The 27,263-nt window shown below is 34.6% G+C and overlaps 1 protein-coding gene across 1 annotated transcript in view; it reads left to right on the top strand.

Moving 5' to 3' along the window:
• The window catches only part of TMEM232 (transmembrane protein 232), a gene marked incomplete at its 5' end in the record, with an annotated part of 246,626 nt that overhangs the window by 25,652 nt on the left and 193,711 nt on the right, over positions 1-27,263 (top strand). The window contains 8 exon segments of the mRNA XM_081230450.1: positions 4,488-4,587; positions 7,066-7,094; positions 7,098-7,220; positions 14,277-14,431; positions 25,860-25,983; positions 26,943-27,047; positions 27,051-27,076; positions 27,078-27,193. Of these exon segments, the coding sequence (XP_081086576.1) occupies positions 4,488-4,587; positions 7,066-7,094; positions 7,098-7,220; positions 14,277-14,431; positions 25,860-25,983; positions 26,943-27,047; positions 27,051-27,076; positions 27,078-27,193 (778 nt within the window).

Here is a 27,263-nt window from a genome sequence, read left to right as displayed (position 1 = left end):
CTTTCATGTCCTGGCTATTGTAAATACAGCTGCAATGAACATTGTGGTACATGACTCTTTTTCAATTATGGTTTTCTCAGGGTATATGCCCAGTAGTGGGAATGCTGGGTCATATGGTAGTTCTATTTTTAGTTTTTTAAGGAACCTCCATACTGTTCTCCGTAGTGGCTGTATCAATTTACATTCCCACCAACAGTGCAAGAGGGTTCCCTTTTCTCCACACCCTCTCCAGCATTTATTGTTTGTAGATTTTTTATGATGGCCATCTGACTGGTGTGAGGTGATACCTTATTGTAGTTTTGATTTGCATTTCTCTAATGATTAGTGACGTTGAGCATCCATTCATGTGTTTGTTGGCAATTTGTATATCTTCTTTGGAGAAATGTTCTCCTCTCTATTTTAAGGATTGCTAAATGCCACTTTTCCATTTAAAAATGCTGACTGATAATTCTTAAACTGTTGCCCGATTTGAGAAGATGAGTTGTTCTCTCAGTATTCTGTGTCATTTTAGAGCCATAAGATGGGAAACTATGTTTATGTAGCTCATGTTTCATAAGGTCCTAGAAAACATATGGTTCTACTTCCTGTGATGATCAAGGTTGCCTGCTGCAAAATTTATTATTAGTCAAAGAAATTTAACTTAACTAATGGTTTTATTGCAAAGAAAAGCAAGAAGAATAATTTTAAGAATAAAGAAATATATACATATGTCTATATCTCAATTGACATGTATGTATATATATATATCATTTGAAATTAAGTATGGTATTATTTGCAAAAATATATTTTTTCCTTATTTAATTTTGTTTATGAACTGTTAGAAAATGAGCATGAAGATATTCATGAGTCAGCCACGGCATTTTTGGAAGATATGTATTTCAGACCTTATAAATTAGGTCTAGATCTTCTCTGATATGTTTGGAGGTAAAAGACTTATGGACACCAGGCAGGATACAGAGAATACATAACAGAAATTGAACATGCAAAGAACTGATGCTTTGCTAGAAGAACAGGAGGCAAAGAGACAAGTAAAATTATAATGTTTTTCTTCTTTCCTCTTTACTTCCCAAACTGTTCATTATGGCAATATTTAAGAGCTTATATTTATATAATCATTTTGGGATTTCAAATTTATATATGATACAAAAAGATGGGTATATTAGTTTATGATGGAAAAAGAGTGGAGTGGAAAAACAGAGAAAGTGTGGCCTTTCCTTTCCTTCTCAGCCCCTTTACTGAACGTTTTCCATTTTTTGCCTTTTATATTTCTGCCAGCAATAAAAATGGCTATAAAATAAAGTTTTTGCCATTGCACATATTGCTTATAATTTACGTATACCATGGATTCATTGAATTTTAAAAAGATGCCTGTATCCTCTCATCTGGATGTTTAGACTATTTGCATTGCACAATGATCAGTGCTTTAGCTATATTAGACATAATAACTTATTTAATCTTTGCAAAAGTCCTAAAAGGTAGGTGCTATTATTATCCACCATTCCACAGACTAGGCATTGAGAGTCTAAGTGAATTACCCAATATCTCAGCAGAGAAGATTTTGAAACCCACAGTCCAGTGGACTCTCAGCTATGATTCTACTCATTTACCTTGGCTGTCAGATTTACTAATTTTAGTGCTTACTTTTTATTGTTCTAGATAATATAAATTAGCTAGTAGAAATCAGCATGCTTTATAAGTGCCTTTGATTTCAGGCAAGAAGCCATTTCAATTATCCTCCTTGTCTTTGTAGGAATTTCATTATATATCTAACCGTCAGTTGGAAACTTCCCTTTTGATCTCTTCTTGTTGAGAGAATGGTATATTTAATGGTATTGCCATAAAGGCATTACTCACCTTAATATGTACCATTTTGTTTCTCTTTTCACAAAGAAGTATGTAGCTCAGGGTTGGGAAGAGCCAGAAATACCTGATTCCCTAATATTACTTACTTTCCAATTTTGTGTGCATTCTTTCCTCATTGTTTTCCTCTGAGTGTAGAATCTTAACTACTGATGTTTACTTATTAAAGTATAGGAATAACATATAAGCAACAGTAGGTTTAATATATTTTATTTTTATTTATTTTTAATTAATTAATTAATTAATTTTTGGCTGCATTGGGTCTTTGTTGCTGTGTGCGGGCTTTCTCTAGTTGCGGTGAGAGGGAGCTACTCTTCGTTGCAGCGTGTGGGCTTCTCATTGCAGTGGCTTCTCTTGTTGTGGAGCACGGGCCCTAGGCACATGGGCTTCGGTAATTGTGGCACGCATCCTCTAGAGCGCAGGCTCAGTTGTTGTGGCACACGGGCTTAGTTGCTCCACAGCATGTGGGATTCTCCTGGACCAGTGCTCAAACCCGCGTCCCCTGCATTGGCAGGTGGACTCCTAACCACTGCGCCACCAGGGAAGCCTGGCTTAATATATTTTAGATGGGAATATAAGCAGTGTTCTTCAAGCTTCTATAAAGAACATAAAACACATCACTAACTATTACAATGTAATACATAATAAATATTATTCAGCATTTCTATTTCACGGTTAGATAACAGAGAAATGAAGATAAGAAAAGATGAAAAGAGAAGGAAAGAAGGGGTGAAAGAATAAAGGAAGAAAAGACAGGGGAGCAGGGAAAGAAACTGACAAGCAGAAATTTACTCTAGGAGGCAAAGCTTAAGTTGTCAACCTACAGAGAGAGTATCTACACAAATGAAACATGAGGACAAATGCATAGAAAGTTCCAGAATTCCTTAGAGATAAAGACTGGCATATTTTTCAACAAAAATCTGGCTTTTCAGAATATTACAGATGAAAGGTTATAAAACCATTTTTCCAAGCATAGTTGTATAGAGTTTCACTTCTGGATAAAGTGAAACTCATGACCAAATTGGTGTATAATACAGCAGTTTTGCAAACTGATATGTTGATTATGTATTTTTCTCTTCAGACCCACTTTAAAGTTTTAAAGTATTGCTTCCAATATCCTTCTCTGATCCCTTGCAAAATCTTAAATTATTTTTCTTCTGATGAATTTATTATTTCCAACTTTAACATGCTCACTTAGAGTATTGCAATATTCTTTTAAATGATCTGTTGATCTCCACTTCCTTCTCATCTAGCTTCAGTCTTTTGGAGAAGCGTAGTACTATATCAAAGTGCTTTATATGAAGAGATCCCTTGGCATGATATAAACATTTTATTTTTTTTATTTTTAAAAGTCGATAAATGGTGCATGTTTATAATTTATGGATGTATTTACAAATATTCATGGTGCATTCTTAGAATTTATTTTAATGATAGAAGTTTTTGATAAAAATATTTGGGGGCTTCCCTGGTGGCGCAGTGGTTGAGAGTCCGCCTGCCAATGCAGGGGACACGGGTTCGTGCCCCGGTCCAGGAAGATCCCACATGCCGCGGAGCAGCTGGGTCCGTGAGCCATGGCCGCTGAGCCTGTGCTCCGCAACGGGAGAGGCCACAACAGTGAGAGGCCCGCGTACCGCAAAAAAAAAAAAAAAAAATTTGGAAATCACTGCTGTAACAGAAAGTTCATGTCTTTTGATGCAAAACACACATTCCTGGGTTTGAATTCCAGTAATGCTACTTATTTGCTTAATAGTTTTGGGTGAAACACTGAGACTTGGTAGAATCATCTTTTGAATTTAATTTTATTTTTTTACATGTAGATCTAATAATACCCTGCATTATTGTTAAGATGTTAAGAGGATTTGCATATATGTATATCTTGATAATGATATAATGGTAGTTATTATTATTATTTGGTCCTTTTCTGTAATCTTATCATTTAGCAATTTAGGCATTTACATTCCATTTATTTCTATAGTGTGTGTTTTTTTTCTCATTTTCTGTGAAATCATATATTTTTGCAGATATTTAATTTTCTGTTGTCTATATAAAACAGTTTAAACTATACATGTATTTTAAACTTCACAGAAGTACGATATGAAAGTGTGTATTTAGTAATGACATTGTGTGTGTGTGTGTGTGTGTGTGTGTGTGTGTGTTTTCATGAGGGAATGGGGACTTCGGTAAAACATACTATGCACAGGCAGAATATTTCTCAGAACTATTGCAATCCACATTCATCTATATACTGAGACAAGGCACTGTGCAATGTACTATGATATTTTCTCTTTTATTTTACTTAAAAATCCCCTTTCTATTGATTTCATGACTCACTTAAGGGGCATGATTTGCAATTTGGAAAATACTGTTCTAAAGGACATAGAACAAAATAGTATTCAATATTGGTCATTATATGTAATGGAGAGATGATTTTTGAATTTTTTTTTGCTGAACCAATATTTTAACCTTGATACAAATGTTTTAAAGTTATTTCAAAAGCATACAATCTCAAATGAATTTGAAATTGTTTCATCAAAAGCAAATGTAATGATAAAATGGTTTATTTTCCTTATGGTTTTTAAACATTTATTGATGCAACACAAAAATGCTTTTTTTTTCTTTTTTGACAGATTGGCTATTTGGTCTTCTTACGACTTTTTATATATTTCCTTCATGGTCACCTGGAAAGTTTTAAACAACATTTACTTAGGCTTCAACCATATTTATATGGTAGACTGTCTTTTATTTTCTATATTTAAAAATGTTTTATGTTATTTTGAGAAGCTCAGACTATCACTATAAAGAGTATAGGCTGGGGCTTCCCTGGTGGTGCAGTGGTTGAGAGTCCGCCTGCTGATGCAGGGGACACGGGTTCGTGCCCCGGTCCGGGAAGATCCCACATGCCATGGAGCGGCTGGGCCTGTGAGCCATGGCCACTTAGCCTGCGCGTCCAGAGCCTGGGCTCTGCAATGAGAGAGGCCACAACAGTGAGAGGCCCGCGTACCACAAAAAAAAAAAAAACAGACAAACAAACAAAAAGTATAGGCTGTATATTATTTTTCGTGAAAGATAATAGGTACAGTACTGAAGAGCACAGCTTCTGGGCGAGACTGCTTGGGTTTTACTTTTAAATTTCCTACTTAACTAAGCGTATGAACTTGTCCGTGGCTCAATTTTCTTATCTGTAATATCTAACTAACTGGATTTCAAGAAAGTTAAATTCATATTTTAGTAAGGTAACCCTAGTGGTGATGTAGTTGCTGGACTGAGTCAGGAGAGAGTGGACGCAGGGTGTCCATTAGCTATGACATTCATACAGGCAAGAGATGTTAAAGGTATGAACTTCTAAAATGGGGATGGATAGAGTAAAATAGTTTTGGAAAGTTTTTAGGTGATAAAAAACACTGAACTTGGTGATCCCTTGGATCTAAGCTATATATACGGGAAAGTGACAAATTCAGGATGAATCTTAAATTTTACATATTGACTAATAAGGTCAAGATAATGGTGCTCTAAACTGAGAAAATTTTGGAGAAACATTTGGACATACTGAATTTGAAGGTCACTCAGGTGTGTATACCCAGTTGGAAACAGAGGTTTGGAACTAGGGAAATAAGTGAAGCCTGGGAATCGCTTATTTCATGGGTATCAACATGGATCATTTGACAGTCAACTGTTAACGTGGATGAGATAACCTGGGAATGGGAGGTGGTGGTGGGGAGAAATTTATTGTAGTAGTAGAGTCTTGGGGGACATAAACATTTAATAGATTATTGGAGTAACAGACATCAACCAGTAGAGAAGAATTAGTAGAGAAAGGCGCGAGTGATGATATAGAAAGCCAAAGAGGGGAGAGTCCAGAAGGTCAACATTATCGAGCTGTAAAATCATTAAACAATAGGAGGTCTGAGACGGGTGATGGGTTTCTGAAGTCAGAAAGTCATTGTTCTTGGGAGCATTACCGAGTGGAAGCAAAGTTCAGATTGGAGGTAAACTGAGTGAAGGGAAAGTTTAAGCATAAGACAAAGGTGGTGAACTGTTTTAAAAAGCTTAGCTATGAAAGGAAGGAGAAATATGTCAATAGTTTGGATGAAAAAACAAGGTCAAAAGAGGAGAAGATTAATATGTTGTAGGATAAGAAATCAAGAGACTCAAGATGCAAGAAAGGGAGTAATATTTGATGGGAAAAGCCATAGAGGAGGGGAGGAGAAGGTAATAGTGCAAATGTTTTGGATACAAGTTTTGATAGGGTCTGAAACCAAGGCATGGCTGTAGATTGACAGTATAGGAATTTGTGTCTACTGTATCACTTGTTTTGCTTTCTTCATTACATTATAAATCTCTTTTAACTCCTCACAGTGTTCAGCATAGTGATTCATCAAGTATTCAGGTAGTGGTGGCAAATACATTTTGAAAGATTATTTGTATAAAACCTCAAGTTCTTACACTGGCTTGTTATTGTTGATATATCGCAAGAACACCAACATTTTGTTTCATATAAGGATAAAATCCTAGATATTGCCCTCTTATCACATGCTGTTAAGTGGAGCCCTACTGAGGCTACATGTTCATCTTCAGCAACAGGTGGATTCCTACCTGAGGCTATTAGTTACTGCTACTACCTACCCATACAGCCATCCAATAGAAGAGTGGTTATTACTAATTTTTCCACTCAAAGATTGTTTAAAAGTTTGTAAAAAGAACAGCACAGAGATGGTTCTGTTAAATACCACACAGTCTTATCTTAAATGACATAATTGTTGCTGTTGTTAAACTATGTATTTTTAAAAACAACAATGACATCTTGAAAAGAATTAAACTGGAGAATGTTGGTTTAAAAGCAATGACATTGATTACAATATCAGATTATCCATTATGAATAGTATCTATTCTGACTTGATTTATTTTCATCTGGAAGTTTCCAGGGATTGTTGTGTAGTAACTATACTTAATTGGGCATTCAACCATTATGTAATTGCTGTTCTGAATTATATAAACTCTTATGTATGAATTATTTACCTTGTAGTTTTCTATTATACCACCAGGGGTCATACATAACATTATTAATCTTCAATAGATGGGGAAATATACAGCAGTTTCAGCTTCTTAAGTACTGAATTTAATTATATTTTAATAACTAAAAGACAAATGAAATGCAGTGTGAGATGTTAATGAAATATTTCTCTCAAATTATTTTTCTTACAATAGCAATTTCTTTCTCTGGAGAATTATATTGCTAGTATCCAAACATCTTTTCAAATGCGCAGTGTATTCTGAAAATCGTGGAAATTGTATGTAAAAGAGAACTCCTTTCTCAATCAATTTTTAGCCCTGTGGAAGACAAGAATTTAGATTCTGAGATGGTGAGTATATCCTAGCACATGACGAATCAGATCAGATTACTATGCTTAAATAATCATGCTTGCTAATTCAGTAACATGGCTGAAGATGAATTTAGCTGCAGAGGAGGAGTGAACAGCACAGACATTAAAGTCATGTGCACATTTCCTGGACAGTAGTTAGTAGGATCAGTAGTGGGGCATCAGTATCCACCACTACTACTTTAAATGGAGTAATGCCATAATACCTTCTTCCTTATAGATTCCATCTCAGCTGATTAATTAAAAATTGCAACATAATTTAGATTGACTTTTAAATGAGCATTTTAAGATATTACATTTTTATTAAAGGGAGAGTGTGTAAAGTACAGGCTGTTAATGAGAGCAAGTATAATATTTTTATGCTTCCATGATTCATATGTAATAACATTTAATATGCTATTAAAATCAACTGAAATTTTTTTAATGGTTCAAAATTGAGAAAGTAATACCTGGTATATGATACATCTCCTTTTAATTTCTAACTTAGATATTAATGATCAACATTAGAGAAAACTATCTGTCCCAATTATATATAATTCCTTGGTATGTAATAAGCTATGATTTTACAAACAGAACTCCAGTGTTCATATACCTTATAGGCTGATGTACTTCAAAAGTCAAACTTCAATCTTTGGGGCTTGTAATGCCTTTATTTCCTTTTCTCACATATATTCCAAAAGAAAGCAGTGAACACTTCAAAACCTTGATTCTTTTATTATTTTATTTTTTCTTATATATACTTATTATTTTATAATTTATAAATAGAAATTTTGTTTTTCTAATAATTTCTTAAAAAGGAGAAAATGCATTTAATATGATGCTACTTGGAGCAACTAAGGAAATTTAAGGAAAATTCTTTTTTAAAATAATTTTGCCTGTGAGCTGCCTCACAGTTTCCCTGTGCTTCCCTTGGGCCCTTTCCACAACTATCTAAAATTTAAGTCTATAAGGAGGAACATTTAACCACATCTATTTGTGTTCTTTCTAGGAGTTAGTGTTTTCTTTTTGGCTCATAACTTGGTAAACCATTTATATAAAGAGTGACGTATTCTAAGCCATTTGAACCATTTGATTATGCTTACTAATGAACACACATTGCTTCATGCATAAAAAGGATCTTGTTTTAAAGTTTCAAAAATGTTTTAACAATAAATTTATAACCTAAGATACTGAGCAACAGAAAAAGTACTGACTCTCAAGAGGAAGGGCCTGTTCACCAACTGACTATGTGATCCAGAGTAGGTCCATTAAGCTCTCCAAATCCCCATTTGCCTATCTTTAAAAAAGATACCACCAGGTACTTCGCTGGCAGTCCAGTGGTTAAGAATCTACTCTTCCACTGCAGAGGGCACGGGTTTGATCCCTGGTTGGGGAACTAAGACTCTGCATGCTGCACTGTGCAGCCACAAAAAAACATATATATATATATATATATATATATATATATATATATATATATATGAAGTGAAGGAATAACTTCAAAAAAAATAAAAAGACACCACCACGACCATAATCATTATCATCATCATCATCATATTTGCCCTAACTAATCTACAGAGTTGTTGTGAAGACTGCAAAAAAGCATGTGCCTTATAAATTATTAAGAGCCATGCAAACATAAATAATAATTATTGAAAAATATACTTAGGAACTCACTTTAACTTAGGCAGTTAAATGTAATAATTTTTTGTCTAAGGACATGCTTATGCTGACTAAATAATTGTGCTTAACTGTGTAGTTAATTGCGCTTAACTTAATACAGTGATGATTTGAGTGTTCTTCCTTTAAACAAATAAGATCCTGTGAAATCTTGACAACATGAGTGTTCCACTTGTGAGGCCGGCAACTTTCAGTGTTAATTCTGCTTCTCCTTGAATCAATCTGTTTTTGTCACTCTTGGTGCACATATACAGCAAGGAAATGGAAGTTCACTGCTTCTATACAGTTAAGATCTACCTTGGTCTGAAGTGAAAGAGGCAAGAATGTCAACACATGAAAAGAATATATCTGCTTATAATGGGACAAGTCACTAAGTCTCTGTGCTTTTTTCCACTTTTAGAACAAAGAGGCATAGTTTCAGTCTTTTTAAGTTCTATTTCACCTCCATACATGAGATTCTATGAAGGTATTATAACAGAATTTAGCCTCTCAGACTTATTGCCCTCTGTCTACTCCCATTACCTCATAATATAAAGAATATAAAAGGTAGTGTAGCCACAGTGCTGCTGAAAATTGCTGGTTCAGATGATTCAGTGGTGGATGACATATTTTTTTTTTTTTTTTGCGGTATGCGGGCCTCTCACTGTTGTGGCCTCTCCCGTTGCGGAGCACAGGCTCTGGACGCACAGTCTCAGCAGCCATGGCTCACGGGCCCAGCCGCTCCAGCGGCATGTGGGATCCTCCCAGACCGGGGCACGAACCCGTGTCCCCTGCATCGGCAGGTGGACTCTCAACCACTGCGCCACCAGGGAATCCCAGGATGGCATATTTTAATGTTGTCCTCCAGTTTCAGCCCAATTTCTCCAGTACAGTTTAATCTAAGCCAGGCTCCCTAGTTCAGCTGAGTATTTACCCATTCAGTACCCATCTGTCTCAACTTCTGGGAGAAGTAAGGGTGAAGAAGAGAGAAAACTGGGACTATAAAAGATATACCTGTATTCATCCTCTCTCCCTTTATTATTCATATGCTACAGTAGAGGATTTGTGGGTTTATTCCTACAGCTCATATCCTTCAGTAATGCTAAGGGGTCCATGACAGCATATTTTGGCCACTGTAAAATACTTTATTTTTAATATATTATAAGCATTGAAGTAGAAGCATAATTTGTTTTCAAAGTGCTATTATAAAATTGCTTTTAAAAAAGGAATTCTGTAGGATATAGGTATTAGGATACACACAATATGGGTGTTGGTTCTGTATAAGAATAGGAAATCTCCTTTCCCTGCTGCTGGGACCCATTTCTCCTTTTAATGTTCTTTCAAGCTGATCCAGACACAGGGTTTCCATTGACTTTGACAAATGGTAAACTTTAATTGGCTCTGTGAATTGCAGAGCCTGAACACTGGATTGGGTTTTCCACTCTGTCCTTTGCTCACTAGCAGAGCTGAATTTGTTAAGCACACTTGTCACATTATAATAATAACATGGTTCTTTGGAGTAGGTAGATTCAAATTCAACAAAAATGCAGTAGACCGTTTACTAAATAGTTGCATCCATCCTAAAGTATTGGACAAATAGTTTTCTGAAAACTAAGAAACATATAGGATTTACATTCAAATGTATTAGCAGTCTCATCCTTTAGTGCTTTAAGTACAGTACTCAGCAAGTTAAAGGCACTATCTAAATTTGGGACATTTTATGCTGTACTGTAATTATAAATGGTTACTAGGAATTGGGTTAGACTGAGACACAGGTTCTTTAAAATTAGGAGCAGTATCCTATGATTCATGCCCTGTTATTCAGGTAATGCATTTGTATTGAGGGGTCCTATCATGGCAATGTCAGCTATCCCCCAAATAACTGAAAACAAGGATGAAACTCAGAAAGCTGTCTTCTAGCAGCCACAATAGAGCCCATGCTTCAGAGTTCATTTTTGTTATCAAAGAGAGCCTGGTCAGACACTCAGAGCTTCTCAAATTTGCACAAAATTCAAGCTGATAGGGTTACCTGCGTTCTCAGCCGACAGCAGATTGGCAACACTTTGGTAGGTGGGCTTCTGTCTTTAGAATATACGCTCTGCCCACTGTTTCCACAGTGGGAGCTGGTTCCAAGGATGCAGCCTTGAGACCGTAATGTGTTGCTGAGACCATTTGGATGGTATAGGTGATTGAACCTAGTTAAAGCATCTACATAAACCTTAAGATTCTGGAGGGCAGGTGTGGAGATCTACTCTCTTGCAGCTGCCGAAGAGAAGTCTCTTGTGTAAGTTTCCTTGCTTGTTGAACTGCCACCTGCCAATCTGGAGTGGCCTGCCTCTTTCTCAGGTCTCCCCCAACCTTGTTCTCCATGTATGGCGGCCAGTTTGCAAACCAGCATAGCCCAAAGCTGGGCAGCAAGTGGGGGAGATGAAAGAACTATAGGAAGTGGGAGCACTTCCTATAGGAAGCACCCCCCCACACACACACCAAAAAGATGGAAGGGGAAAAATAAGTTCTAGTTCTCTGGGAGTCATTTAATGCAGTGCTCAGTGCTTTTCAAGCTATCTGTGTAGAGGGTAAAAATCCCTCTACAGTTTTTTAAGGAATTTTCCAGACCGTCACAGGCTGATACTTTTAAAACTACAATAATAGTAAATTACTAAAAATAAAATTTAAAAAATAAATATATAGGCATTAATTTTTTTACTAGACTGAAAAGAAAATTAACTCAAATTTTGTAAAAGTTTCTAAATATATATTCTTTATTTCTGTACTCTAGTTAAGTTTGCAGAGGGGATTTATCTGCCAGCCTCACCTTGGGTGGGACTCATTTAGTGTAAAGGCAAAGAACTCTACACCACCTAATAGTTCAGAGCATTCCTTCCTCTTGGTCTGCTACACTGATGATGTACGTGATGATTGTATTAAATTACATCATCATTATTATATTAATTCATTCTAGTTTGGCAAATACATTTTTTCTTTTGAAAAAAGTAAAAAGCAGGGAAGAAACTTTAGCAGAATTTCCATGCAAATGCTTGAAATATATAAGGATATAATGCATAAGGATAAGAGATAAGCCTCACTTATTTGGAAAATTCCCATGTGTGGCGGGTTCAAGAACCCTTCAGGAGCACACATGCAGTTGGTAAAACTGGTTTTATTATTTGTTGCAGACAGAGAACACACATCCAGAGGACTATGTGATGTCTCAGTTAGAGGGTGCTAACATAATTCTGTTATAGGATTTGGACTTTGGTTGGGTGATTTGGGGGAGGCTCTAAAGAAGCAGGGATTCTCTTTAGATTTGATGCTGCCAGAAAGTAGGGGCAATTCTGATTGGGTGTTTTGTGGGTGGCACAGTGACTTTTTTGTCTGTGCTTAGAAACAAAAATATCAAGTGGCTTTGTGTATTTATCAGAGCAATATTGTCTGAGGTTGATATTCTGTGAGTTTATATCCAGCAGGAGAACAAAATGACTTGACTGTGAGCGCCAGACCAGCTTGTAGTAATATTGATGTCAAATCAGTTCCGGAAGTCAGAGGCTTCTTTTTTCTTTTTCAGTGATAAGTAAAAATGGTATCATATAAAATTAAAAATCAAGCTTAAATATTCTTCATTATCTAAATCCTGATCATTTCTTTACCAAAGGCTTTTGGGAATTTTCTCTGGTGATGGTGTATAAGCTTGTTAACGAGAATTTTTGACCTAACTGAATAGTCTCTAGCCATGCAATGCACAACACATGATTTAAAAAAAAAACCAAAGTATTGATTGTTTTAAATTAATTAGTCAAGCCATCCACAAGTTTCAAAACATATCTACCTACATATGTATTCAGAATGTTTGCAACATGAGGGATGTCAGGCATCCAGGCTCAGACTGCTAGTGCAATTTGAGAAAAGAATTTCATTTATATGGGTTCCACTTTTGGGGAAGACTCTACCACAAAGCAGAAAATTGAGTTATTTAGATGAAATATGTACATATACTGAAGTCTGCATGTCTCAGTCTGATGTCTTACATTATTGTAGGATAAAGCTTTTTTTGGGGAAATTCTAACATTCTAAACACCGACTGGTTTCCATTTGCTTTTGTGGATGATTTTTCCCGAGTCGGTAGCCTTGTGCAGAGACTTTATCTTACTCCTGTCTTTATTGCCAGCGTCTGTGTTCCTGACATAATGCAAATCAATACGCATCTGTGAGACTTAAATAAGCAGCTGACTAGAAACTTAAAACTAAGTTTAAAATTTTAAACTTAGTTTAAAATTTATACATGAACTCTGGCTTTCTCTCTTAAGAGTACTCAACATGAAAACTTTCTTTAAGTATAGTCTTGATATTATTTTGTATAGTAAATGAGAGTTGTAAAATCCTTTGGAATCTCTTTAAGTGTTTCTTTTGAGCATAAAAGAATAAAATATCAGCTAAATTAGTAATTTGAGTACATATCACAGGATGTATATTTGAATCTTTACTGTTGACAAAAATTCAATGGGAGTGCTGTGTCTAAAAATAAAATCAAGTTTCTTTGTACCATTTACTTTAGCAGATCAGCTAAGTCTATGAAACTGTTAGGAAGCACTCTAAGAAAAAAACATATAGCCCATTTGTTTTCTGATTTTGTAGCCTTTTAAAATAGTTACTTTGCAGACATTGACCACATCCAGCTAGGTAATATTTTGGTCCTTAAAGTGAAAATCCACATTTTAAAACCCAGTTTGCTGTTTGATCATTGTTCAAACTTTCCCCTCTTCCCTCCCCCAGGTGTCAGGGAGAACTAAGTCATATAGGTTTTAAGAAGCACAATTGTGTCTAATAGTTGTCCCTTAGCAGATACAGGATTTTTGTCACATTGTGGAACTGATGTCATTGAACACAAGGGATCCATGTGAGAATATATTAAGAATTAAGTTCAGATTAACTATATATACTTACAAAAATGTATTTAAGTAAATTTAAGTAAATGTATTTAAGTAATGTATTAAGAATTAAGTTCAGATTAACTATATATACTTACAAAAATGTATTTAAGTAAATATACTTACAAAAATGTATTTATGTAAATGTATTTAAGTAAATATATACTTACAAAAATGTATTTAAGTATATTAACTATATATACCTACAAAAATGTATGTAAGTAAGACATTTTGTAAGTAATACTTACAAAAATGTATTTAAGTAAAACTGTATTTAAGTAAAATGTCATTGAACACAAGGGATCCATGTGAGAATATATTAAGAATTAAGTTCAGATTAGCTATATATACTTACAAAAATGTATTTAAATTGCTCCACTTGGTGTAACATGGCATAGAAAAAATATGCATTTAAAATTTATTTTCATGTTTATTCAAGTCAAAGAACTCTTTCTCAGGTATATTTTATTTACAGGAACATTTGCGACTTAATCAGGAAGGATATGAAATTAACCACCTGCTCTGGCACTGTGTTGCTGTCCGGACTTGTGTTCAGAAGAATAGTCCCCAGTTGAATAAGGTGCTTGAACATCTCATCTTTCATAAAACCCTGCTTCAAGAGAAACACTGGTAAGAGGGATCCTATAAATCCAAAGTAACTCATGGGGAAACCTTTGTGTTTAAATGTTAAATAACCTTTGTACTTAAATGTTAATCACACCTTAGTTGACTATGAAAAAAATTTATAATCTCAGTTCCAAAGGCAAGAGCAATTTATATATTTTGTATTAGTTCATTTCATCAATAAATTGTTCTTATCTTTTTTTTTTTTTTTTGGCTAGATGAGCATGCTTGTATTGCATTGTTTGTCTTTATTAAAGGAAATTTGCTATTGGTAACTTCATTCCCACATTTAAAACATCTTTTATTTTCCAAGTTGTTAAACAACAATGAAGTACAGCTTATTATACTTGGAGGAAATATATTAAGATTCTGTTTCTTTATGCCTTATTTGTAAAGTAGAAGAAAAATGACTGATAAGTGTTAGTTTCCTCCTATACATATGTTAATTTGAAAAGGGAAAAAGAAGTCTTAAATTACTACAAAAGAGGGCATGGGTTAATGGAGGAAAGAAGAATTTTAAAAGAGTATTTCTGAGGAAACTGATCAGAGGATATCCCTTTGCAATATTTGAGGATGATCAGAGATTTGAATTCCTTTTCCACTACTAACAATAACAATAATATGTTGTGCCTTAGCAAGTTGCAAATTCATATGTTTTTCTTAAAATTAGTTCCAGTTTTTAAGCCTCTGGCAAGCCCACTCTGCACAACCAATTTGTACATGTAAATTCTAAGAATCTGGTATATTTCTTCTGGACAAAAGCTGTTTTCCAGTTTCATTTGGATGTTTTGGGGATTCTAGATCAAGTAAAGATTACTGGAGAATGGCTTAGAGCGTGTCTAATTCCCTTGAAATAGCCTATTTTAGAGTCTTGGAAGACTCTAACTTGATTTAAAAATAGCAAATTATATTTCAACATATAAAAGTAAATATTGTATGACTTGTCAGTTTATTTTCAAGGTATTCTAATTACCAAATAAACATGTTTAGATAACTGCTGAGATAGTAAAAGTGGCTGATTAAAAATATCTAATTCTGAAAGTCAAGAAATTGTTTCTTTAACCAATTTTCATTTTTACTTCATTGCATCAAACTTGATTTAATTTAATTTTTCAATTATTTCTTTTTGATAGGTTTTTTTTTAAACTTAGTATTTAATAGATTTAGGGGTTTTAGGGATAATACAAGATTATTCTTACTTTACAAATGAAGAAACTGAGGCCAAGTTTATTAGGTTTACTGGTGACTGGAACCAGATTTCAAGGTCCAGCGTAGCATTCTTTTTGGTATATCATCCCGCTTTCATTGTGGCTTCATTATTAAGGAGGTAACTGCTTAAAGGCATCTTGTCACTGAATCCTGACTTTTCTTTTTCTGGGAAGACATTGTGGAAATCAAGCATGGGAGGGAAAGTCAGTGTTTAGACAATGCTGAATGAACAGAGGAGTAAATGGAAAAAAATGGTGAAACACAGCGACTGTTCATAATAGACTGGAAAAGGTAATTGTTTAAAAGATCACTGCCAAATAGTTTTGATTGTATTTCTTATACTTACTATTTTTCCTCTTTTTTTAAAGTTTTATTTACTGTTTTTTTTAAGAAGAGAATTTGACTTTTTTTAAAAAAATGACTAGTAAACAAAAATAACCTGTTGACATTAAAAATTTGTCTTTTTAAGTTAGCAATTTGACTAACTTCGCTATTAGTCAAATTTTCTGTTAGTTATAATGATAACATTATACCAAATATTAAAACATTAATTTTTCTTTTTAAAAGTATTTAATTTATTTATGTGACAGCCTATACAGTTTTCAAGAAGTCATTATTCCAGGCAAAACCAAACAAACTGTGATGTAATTATCAAAATCAAACCAGAAATACTTTTACATTTATGGGAAAACTTTAATATTGGTCTTGTGTGCTCCTAAGGTTAGGTACATGTGAGAAATTTTAAAAATGGACTGAACATATTTAGAATTAAATAGAAAAATTGAGGCTTCAGGCCCTGATAGTAAATTAAGACTTTGTTAGGATTTGCTAGACCAGATAGCCTTAAAATTGTGATAGTTGGTGGAAGGTATTTTTGGTTTAGGACCTGAAATTCAATGCCAAGTGACTATTAATAGGAATAATGTAAGCAGTTTCATTTTCCATGCATATTAGTAAAGTACCACATGATAGAAAAATGATCAGAGATTTAAAATGCAGAGGGAGACCATTCAACTGATTGATCAAAAGAAATTTCATTAATAGTGGCAAAAAGTGCTTGGGCCAATACTAGTGAGTGGTTTTCATCTGCCCCTCTCTGATGCTATCCATCAGGAGATAATTCATCATGTATGTCCCTGCCTGACTTCTTATCACCCCCTTTATAAAGATCATACAACACAAAAGGAAAGAAACAGAAGCCAGTGGTTTCAGCAGAGGCTGGAAAAGAATAGGCCCAGGATCCATGAAAAGACTCCAGGAAAGACTCACAGAATTAGAGCAACCTCTGCTCGATGAGAGACAGGGAATAAACTGAGGAAAGGAAATGTACTAATTACAATAAATTATAAAATAGGGTGAAGAAGTAGAGAAAATGAGAATACACGAGCCACTCCCAGTGTCACGCACCAGCCTTTATCTTGGAAGTTTAGCTGCCTTGTGCCGCAGGTAAGCAGCTTGTGTAAGGCAGAGTTCCATTTAATATGGTTAAATTTTATATGATGCTTCATACTCTCAATACTCCACCCTGTGGTTTGGCCTTTTACGAACTGCCCCATTTGCTCTGGGGAGATAGGTCAAGCCACTGCAAAAGGCTTTCTAATTGAACATGAAAATAATGAATTGTGTTAATCATTGAATTATTAGCCAATGTGACTGCTGAGAAATGCAGCATGGCACTTCAGGAGAGCAGTATAACATATAAAATTATATCTCCCAAAGCAAAATAGCCAATTTAATCGCTCCATGAATGTATTCCTAAAAAGCTTGACAATTTAAAATTATACCGACATTGCAAGTGTTTTCCAGACATACAATGTTTGTGTTTGCATCGAAATAAATTGAACAAAGAATCCACTGCTTTGTATGGGTAGCAAGGCCTTTACTTCTGGACACATCACCGCCTCTACAATATCTATCTCCCTGAACCCCAGTAATTATAATGTTGTGTGATAGTCTAACCAAAACCCTTCAGACCAAAATTTTCATCAATAATTCCTCTTCATGAGCTGAGATGTCAGTGAAGGTCCTCAGTCTTCTGATTCATTTCCTAGATTTCTTATTGACCCTTCAATCCTCTGAGCTAAATGTAAACATTTCGTCTGTATCAAGGGTAAATATATAATTTATGCTTTGCTACCTTACGGTGCAGTGAAAAAAGCATTCAACTTCAAATCAGAAGGCCTGAGTTTTAGTCTTATCTCTCGCTACCTGTCTAATTTTGATTGAGTCGCATGACCCCTATGAACAGGGTCTGCTCAGCAGTTAAATAGAGGTAGTAGCCATCTCAAAGAGCTTTTGGGAGATTTAAATAAGGTAAGTAATATGAAAACACCTTTTAAACTCTGACTCTCCCCTAATACTTCATTTCCTGCTGGTGCAGATCTGAATGAATTTTTTTCGTAAACTCCTACCTACTGAATTTCTGTCTCAGTACCTGACACATGTCTTCTCCTTAAGTTAACCAACTTGGGCACCTTGAGTACATTTCAGAGCAGTTCCCCTGCTCTCCACTCCCCGCCTTGGCTCAGGACCTTATTGTCTCATGACTTCTGTAGCTTATTAACTGGTCTCTTGGCCTTATGTTTTCTCTTCAGTAATCTGTCATACTCTTCTGCCAGGGTTACAACATAAACATGATTATACCCTTCTCCGTCTTAAAATTATTTAATAAGACCTGTTTTTACATGACGCAGGGGTTGCAACTCCAATCAGGGTCTCTTAAATTGCCATGATTAAAAACAAACAAACAAACAAAAAACAAGAGCAAAAACAAAGACTGAAAGAAGGATCCTGCTACTGGGATTAATTACCACCAACTAGCCACACAGGCAGACCAAGTGCCTGAGCGACTGGATGGAAGAAAGCAATCAGTGAGCACCTAGGCCTTCTAAGATGAAACAGCCATCATGGCCTGTCACACTCCATCCTTTCATTCTCCCCCACTACCTTCCCTGGTGCACCAGGAATGTTCTGTGTGTATGAGAAAGAACCCTTTTAGCAGATAGGTTAAAGACTAGATTTTCATGTAGCCCATCTCTTCTGAATATCAGAAATCAAGTAATGGCAAGAGAAACATATTCTTTAAACTAGTTTTCCTAAATGGTCAAAATCAGGAAAGAAATTCTGTCTGCTTTCTTTTCCATGTACCGTGAAGATTGAGACTAATTTATTTGTCCTAATTCTCCCCTCCCTAGCCTGTTAATGTAATCTTGAGTTTCTGATAACATTATATTTAAATCATTACTTAAAATGTTCATTCTTCTCCTTAAAGAATGGTTTATATATTTATTTAATTTTGGGATCAGATTTATAAAATAATTTTGACTTATTAAAATGTATCTATTTTTCCTACTCACTATCATCCATTTAACACTAGGATTTTCCATTCTTAAGCTGTTAAATACTGTTCCTTTCTTGGCTGGCTTGAGTAAATTTCTAAGCATGGACATAGGTGACCTATTTCATTAGACAGGCCCTTGATTACATATGACCCTTGGCTGAATATAACATTTGTCACCATTTTTCCCCCTAAAAACTTTAAGTACATTTTGTCTGGAAATAGGCTTCTATGCTCACAGGTTTTTAATTCCCCTCTTTAAATCTCTAAATGTTGCTATGCTGTTTCCTACCTTTTAGTTATTATGAGATGTTCAAAGCCAGTCTGCCCCCTTTTTATCTGTTTTATTTTCAATCCAGAATATTTTAGGAACACCTTTGTGATTTGGTAACCAGGAGATAGATGCTTCCTCTTATGTCTCACTGACCGTCTTAGGAAGCTGCTGGGGCAAATCCTCTGCTTTACTTAGAGAGAAGCCCCCAGTGTGTGAAGCTGTGCACAAATGCTGTGGCTACTGGGCTACATTTCATGGAGGATTTCCATTGATAGCTCATGGTTCACATGTGTTCCCAACTCCTGCCTCTCTGTGCTTAGGGTTTTTCTTACATGGTGGTGGAAAATCCATATATGCCTGCATTACATTTTAAATCAAACTTTGGGCTTCTTGGCATTGGAAAGGTTTGCCTTCATTTAGATTACATTTTCTTCATAGTTTTAAAACCCTTAAAATTTCTTTCTTTTTTTTTTGTGGTACTGTGGGTTTATTTTTCTTTATTTTATGTTTGGTGGTTTCAATAGGAATTAGATAGTAATGGATCTCAGTTTGCGGGTGGTTGTCTTCCTCTAAATTATTGAAGAATTGTTCAAGTTTTTTCCCTTCCAAGTGTCATTTTTTGCAGTCAACTTCATTCGTTATGAATTTGAATTATATTTCTGTAATTTTAATTTCCTGCACCCTCTTGTTTTCTTATTATACCACCTTTCATCTCAGTATCAAGGCTTTTCTTTGTTGTTTGTTCTTCCTGGGCTTTAGTAAAGATGCTTAAGAGTCTTGTAAAAATGTCTTCTGGCTCCTGGAAGAAATTACTTTCAGAGGTATGATCTTCTCTTAGTATTCAGACTGATATTCTCTTTAGCCCTTGCTATAATATATTTTTAATTGGTCTCATGTAGGGCCCCCTCCTCCATTTTCTATTTTACTTATCTCAGAACTAGGGAAAATTTATATAAACTTGTCATTTTTAAAATAAGAGGTTTGTGCTCATAGCATACATTACAGAGGTTAAAAGCTACAACACTCCACATGCAGTATCATAGGGAACTTCCTGCATTCTCCCTATTCTTTTCTATTTAACTTGTGAGGAGAAAATGCACTCCAGCATTCCCATTACAGCACTCCTCCTCTCCACCCCATGGGCCCTTTTCCTACACACATATCCCCACAAGCACTGTTTTCTATCCTTTGGTCATCTGGAAGTTGCTATCTCTGAATAAGTATGGAGAGATGAGGATAAAAAGCACAGAGGTAATACTCTGGCTCCTTAAAAATTCAGTACCTCAAAGTTAAGGATTGGCTTTACTTATTTCTATGAAAAACATGGTAGACAGTAGAGATAATTTTTTCTTTACTTTTTTTCTTTTAACCTTTTGGGAAACAAGGCTGCTGTGTTTCTTGAAGTGGCATGTGGCTACTCCTTCTTGCTATTCTTAATCCAGCTCTATCAATTCTATGGCTTATATCTTACAGGAAATTCCCTGTAAGATAGTGACATCTGTTTCATTCTTAGTCTCCAGGATTGTGTGGATTTTTGACATTGTCAGTGTTTTCCAAAATATCTATTGAAAGTTTCAAGTAACCCTATGAAAGAGTTGCAACTTGGAGACATTTTAATTCTATCTTTTAAAATAATAATTTGGTCATAGAGGAAACAGATATAGAGGAGTAAGGAGAATCTAGGAAAACTGTTCTGAATGCTGATGTTTCTAACCTTTTTATAAGGTGGTGTGCAGACAGATATCTTTTTATGAAGCCCCTGGTTATTATATGTTAGTTCATTTATATAAGTAGAGAAGGAACACTGGACCACAGTCAGGATAGCTGAAGTCCAGTCCAGGTCTGGTACTGTTTAGCTGTGTGCAGTGATTCACATTAATTTTAAAAGCTAACACAATATTGTTCCCTTTTCTCCACACCCTCTCCAGCATTTATTGTTTGTAGATATTTTGATGATGGCCATTCTGACTGGTGTGAGGTGATGCCTCATTGTAGTTTTGATTTGCATTTCTCTAATGATTAGTGATGTTGTGCATCTTTTCATGTGTTTGTCGGCAATCTGTATGTCTTCTTTGGAGAAATGTCTATTTAGGTCTTCTGCCCATTTTTGGATTGGGTTGTTTGGTTTTTTTTGATGTTGAGCTATATGAGCTCCTTGTATATTTTGGAGGTTAATCCTTTGTCAGTTGCTTCATTTGCAATATTTTCTCCCATTCTGAGGGTTGTCTTTTCATCTTGTTTATGGTTTCCTTTGCTGTGCAAAAGCTTTTAAGTTTCATTAGGTCCCATTTGTTTATTTTTGTTTTTATTTTCATTACTCTAGGAGGTGGCTCAAAAAAGATGGTGCTGTGCTTTATGTCAGAGCGTTCTGCCTATGTTTTCCTCTAAGTTTCATAGTGTCTGGTCTTACACTTAGGTCTTTAATCCATTTTGAGTTTATATTTCTTGTGTGTGGTGTTAGGGAGTGTTCTAATTTCATTCTTTTACATGAAGCTGTCCAGTTTTCCCAGACCATTTATTGAAGAGGCTGTCTTTTCTCCATTACATATTTTTGCCTCCTTTGTCATAGATTAGTTGACCATAGGAGCATAGGTTTTATCTCTGGGCTTTCTATCCTGTTCCATTGATCTATATTTCTGTTTTTGTGCCAGTACCATACTACCTTGATTAGTGTAGCTTTGTAGTATAGTCTGAAGTCAGGGAGCCTGATTCCTCCAGCTCCGTTTTTCTTTCTCAAGATTGCTTTGGCTGTTGGGGATCTTTTCTGTCTCCATCCAAATTTTAAGATTTTTTGTTCTAGTTCTATAAAAAATGCCATTGGTAGTTTGATAGGGATTGCATTGAATCTGTAGATTGCTTTGGGTAGTATAGTCATTTTCACAATATTGATTCTTCCAGTCCAAGAACGTGGTATATCACTCCATCCATTTTTTGTCATCTTTGATTTCTTTCATCAGTGTCTTATAGTTTTCTGAGTACAGGTCTTTTGTCTCCTTAGGTAGGTTTATTCCTAGGTATTTTATTCTTTTTGTTGCAATGGTAAGTAGGATTGTTTCCTTAATTTCTCTTTCTGCCCTTTTGTTGTTAGTGTATAGGAATGCAAGTGATATATTGTTTGTAGGAATGTAAATTGATACAGCCACTATGGAAAACAGTGTGGAGGTTCCTAAGAAAACTACAAGTAGAACTACCATATGATCCAACAGTCCCACTCCTGGGCATATACCCAGAGAAGACCATAATTCAAAAAACACATGCACCTCAATGTTCATAGCAGCACTGTTTACAGTAGCCAGGACATGGAAGCAACCTAAATGTCCATTGACAGAGGAATAGATAAAGAAGTTGTGGTACATATATACAATGGAATATTACTCAGCCATAAAAAGGAATGAAATTGGGTCATTTGTAGAGACATGGATGGACCTAGAGAGTGTCATACAGAGTGAAGTAAGTCAGAAAGAGAAAAGCAAATATCGTATAATAGTGCATATATGTGGAATCAAGAAAAATGGTATAGATAATCTTATTTGCAAAGCATAAATAGAGATACAGATGTAGAGAACAAATGTATGGATACCAAGGGGGAAAAGGGTGGGGTGGGAGGAATTAGGAGACTGGGATTTGCACATTATACATTATTGATACTATGTGTAAAATAGACAACTGATGGGAACATACTGTATAGTACAGGGAACTCTACCCAATGCACTGTGGTAACCTAAATGGGAGGGAAGTCTAAAAGGGAGGGGATATCTGTATGTGTATGGCCGATTCACTTTGTTGTGCAGTGGAGGCTAACACAACATTGTAAAGCAGCCATAGTCCAATAAAAATTAATAAAAATAAATAAATAAAAGCTAACACAACATTGTAAGTCAACTATACTCCAATAAAAATTTTAAAGAGGAAAAAAATTTAAAAAGCAAAGCTACAAAGTAAAATAAATCAAGTAACTATGTTATTTTAGACAAGCCAGTAAACCTCTGCCTCAGTTTATTTACATAATTAGGGGGACATCTGTAATATATATAAATTACTTTATATGTACATGTTTAGTTTCATGGCATTGTAAAAGTAAGTCAATGTACTGGTAATTGAGACTTGGTGTACTGCAATGAGTTCACAAAGAAGCTAACACTGTATTTAAATTACTAACCTAATTCATTTTGAAAACTTCTTTTTACATGCATTGATTTTCAGTTTTGATTTTTAACAAACTTTAATATATAAGTATTGGTGCTTTTATTCTATTTTTGTCAAAGACATTTTCCCTTTTAGAAAATTTTGCAATCAGCAGCATTGGTTGAAACAGTGTTTCTGGTGAAGCATTTTTCTACCATAGGTGGCTGACACTGATGGAAATTCTTCAATCTGTATTTCAGTGAAAGTGCCCTAGCTTAGCTACAGTTTTCCAGACTTAAAGGGGAACAGAAGAAACAAAACCTTATGACTATGAGGTATATTCATGGTAAAGAAGTTTTGTGAACTCTGAGACTGTCCTCTCCATTACCTTATCATGAAACCTCTGTGATGAAAGTTCTGGGGAAGGACTCACCTTTGTTCATCTTGGAAAGCATCTAGACCTTTTCCTTCAGTCATCACAGATTAAAAAAATAAAAAGTTACTGAACTCATATCCGTTGACTTTGAAATAATAGTATTTTTGTAATTCAGTTCAGTTCAGCCTTTGAACCCAGTCATTTTATATAGAGTATTTCATTTAAATCTCATAGTCTCTGAAAAGTAGGTTTTGCTATATTTACTTTATAGATGAGTAGATTAAGATTCAGCTAAGGTATGAACATTGCCCTTTGCCATATATCTAGTTAGTGACAGAGCTAAGATTCCATCTCTGATTTTTCAACTCTAAATTTCATGCTTGTAAATATGTTTAAATGTATCAGCTAGGCTTTAGTTCTTCTGAATGTAATAGTAATCTGACTGCAATTGCATACCAAATAGGGCTTTATTTATTGCACATAACAAGCAGTGCATTACTGATGCAGGTGCTTAAGGGAATCCTCAAGATCCAGGCTTCTTCTAGCTTCCTTTTATTCCATTCTTAGTAAGTGACTTTTATCCTCATTGTTGCAGGTTGGCTGCTCTACCTTCTGGTATCATGTATGAATTCCAAGCAGGAGGAAAAGGATGAGCAAAGGACAGAAAAGCACCTGTTATTTAAATTTAAAAATAATAGCTTATATGGAAGGCTTTCATAATATATTTTCATTTATATCTCATTGACCAAATCTAAATGTAAGGCTATTCCAAAGGAGTCCGGGGAGTCATTTCTTAAAATTAAGTTTCTTGTGGTGTAATTTACATATAATAAAATTCAAACATTTTACGTATACAGATCTATGATCTTTGACAAATGCATACACCTGTGTAATCACTATCCCAGTCCAGATGTAGAATGTTTCCATCTTGAGGAAGCAGCATTAACTGAGCACTCTGCCATTTTGAACAAAATTGAGGTTTAGTTTCAAAGGAAGGAGACAAATGATATTAGGTGGGCAATAGGCAACATTGTAATACTAAGGTTAAATATTAATGTACTAAGATAATGGCTTATAAAAGCAAAATTGAAAAACAGGAAATACCCATAGGTGGGAGAAGACTTCAGTTATTAGTTAACCTAGCTTAAAACATGAACTTGGACAAATCTCCCAGATCTATTTAAGTCTCAATTTTCTAATATTTAAAAAAAAAGATTTTAAAAAGTTCTTGAATCTGTCAAAAACTGTGGTTCAGATCAAAGGAGGTATTTGTGTGAAAGCACATTGAGATCTGTAAAGCTCCATTCAAATATAAAGAATTGTCTTTATTTCCGTGGTTAGAGGTGTTTCCTTTTGAAAATGATCACGAACTTGACTCACCTGAAATATCACAGTTGTAAAATTCAAATATAATTGTAGAATATATTAACTTTTTAACTGATTAATGGCTTATAAATCAAGGCAATATGTAGCTCTAGGCAGAGGCAATTTTATATTTGCATTATTATTAGCTCTCTTTCAAACTATGTCTCTTTCAATTGGGTAGCAATAGCATTAAATATAATATAAATTATATAAATTATAAATTATATAAATATAATTTCCTGAAACTGTTAGAATATATGTACGCTTATGGCTAATAAATTCTTATATGATTTCCCAGTTATATAATATTTTGAATCTTGACAATTTTCCATTTAATATGAAACATAAATTTTATTCTGAGAAATTGCACTTTTTGTAAAAATCAAATAACACTGAACTTTTAGAGTATTTAGGAAGACCATTTTTTTATTCTCTCTTTTGAGAAGAAAACACTCTCTTGAAATTCACCCCTTGGAATCTGTTGTAAAAGGTTAAAAATCAAAACCTATTGTGAGATTTGGGGGACACTCTAGAACCAGAGGCCTTGATTGCTTGTTATACAGGATCTGTGAAGAAATGTGATCATTTGTAATATTTATCACTCTCAGTTTTGTCAGAACACTACTGTGAACTCAACATCTTGCCCGATGTGGCCCTTTCCTATAAACTTTTATCATAACTAGTGGCAAACAATACTAGTCTTTGTTGAAAATAAATGTATCTAGAAATCCAGCATAGTCATTTCCAGGTTGGATTCAGCACTGGCTTTCTTGGTCCTTGGGGAGGCTGCCAAATTACACATAGCCTGTTTGAAAGCTTTCATGGACCTAATGAGAGATTTTCTTTTAAGCATTATGTCTGTTCAGAATCAGGTAACAGTATATTGTTAATTTAGGTATGCAAAAAGACCTAAATTGAAACAGGTTTTACTTTTGTCACTATTTTAACTGTATATCATTTAGGATTTATAATGAGCATGACTTTGTAATAATAATTTTAATTAAATGTAAAGGTAAATGCATATTTACCATATATCCCAGTATAAATAGATATAGATGTAGACAGAGATCCAGAAATAGGTTATACTCACATGCAGACATGCACTCACACAAGAGGGATTTTTAATTTTATTAACAAACTTCAGATCATATAGTCATATATGGTTTAGTTCCCTATCTAAAAAATTTTTTGTTGTCATTACATATTATTAAGATTTACATTTTAGTGAGGTTGAGATAAACATTTCTCTGTTGTTGAGCTCTGAGTTTATTTCTAATTCACAGTTAATTAAAAATAATGTTGAACTGGTATTCTCATCCAAAAATCCTTATCTGCATTTATGACTGTTTCTTTAGAATAGATTTATAAAATTAAATTACTGAGTGATAGACTATGAACTTTCCTTTAATGTTCTCAGGATAGCTGTCCAGATTCCTCTCCAGAAGACATAACTTTCTTGCTTTCCTATGAAAAAATGTATAAGAGTGAATACACAAGAATTGAGCTATATAAAAAAAGATTCTTTTACAATATAATATGGAAAATAGTATCTCATTGGGTTAATTTATGTTCCATTGACTACTAAGGAAATTGAAAAGTTCATGTTCTCTATGTACTTTTTAGCTATTTTTATTTTTTATTCCTTGAACTTGGTTTTATGCAATCTACCCATGGAAAGCTTGTTTTTAATGAGTGCATTTAAAAAATATTAGTTGATTATGATCTTTAACAACTCTATAAAATTTGAAGACATTTCTTATAAGTACAGTATATAGTTCTTCATTATGGCAGAGCGTACTTTGATTGTCTAATAGCTATTTTCTCATTTTAGGAAGAAAGCTGCCAGGTTGATGATTTTTCCTGGGCCTGGAATGTAGTCTACATATACATAACAATTCTTGCAGAAATCTGCTTGAATGCGGCCAATTCTGATTTGTGAAAAACTGCTTTAATTGGTTTCTGCGACTAAAAGTTCACAAAAAGATATTTTACCCACAGACAAATCAGAAGAAATGCCAGAATTGAGGGAAACAAGTATTTTAGGTCTTTTGGAATATTTCTCTTCAAAAATGTCCGATAATTGTAAGTAAATTATTTTTCAACTTGATGAAAAATATTTTTAATATGTCCCTGTCTGTATATAATAATAAGC

Source organism: Mesoplodon bidens (genome assembly GCF_964165515.1).
Source record: "Mesoplodon bidens genome assembly, chromosome: 4".
Classification (NCBI taxonomy): Eukaryota; Metazoa; Chordata; class Mammalia; order Artiodactyla; family Ziphiidae; genus Mesoplodon; species Mesoplodon bidens.
Note: the sequence above shows the minus strand (reverse complement) of the source record. Positions and strands in the feature narration are given on the sequence as shown.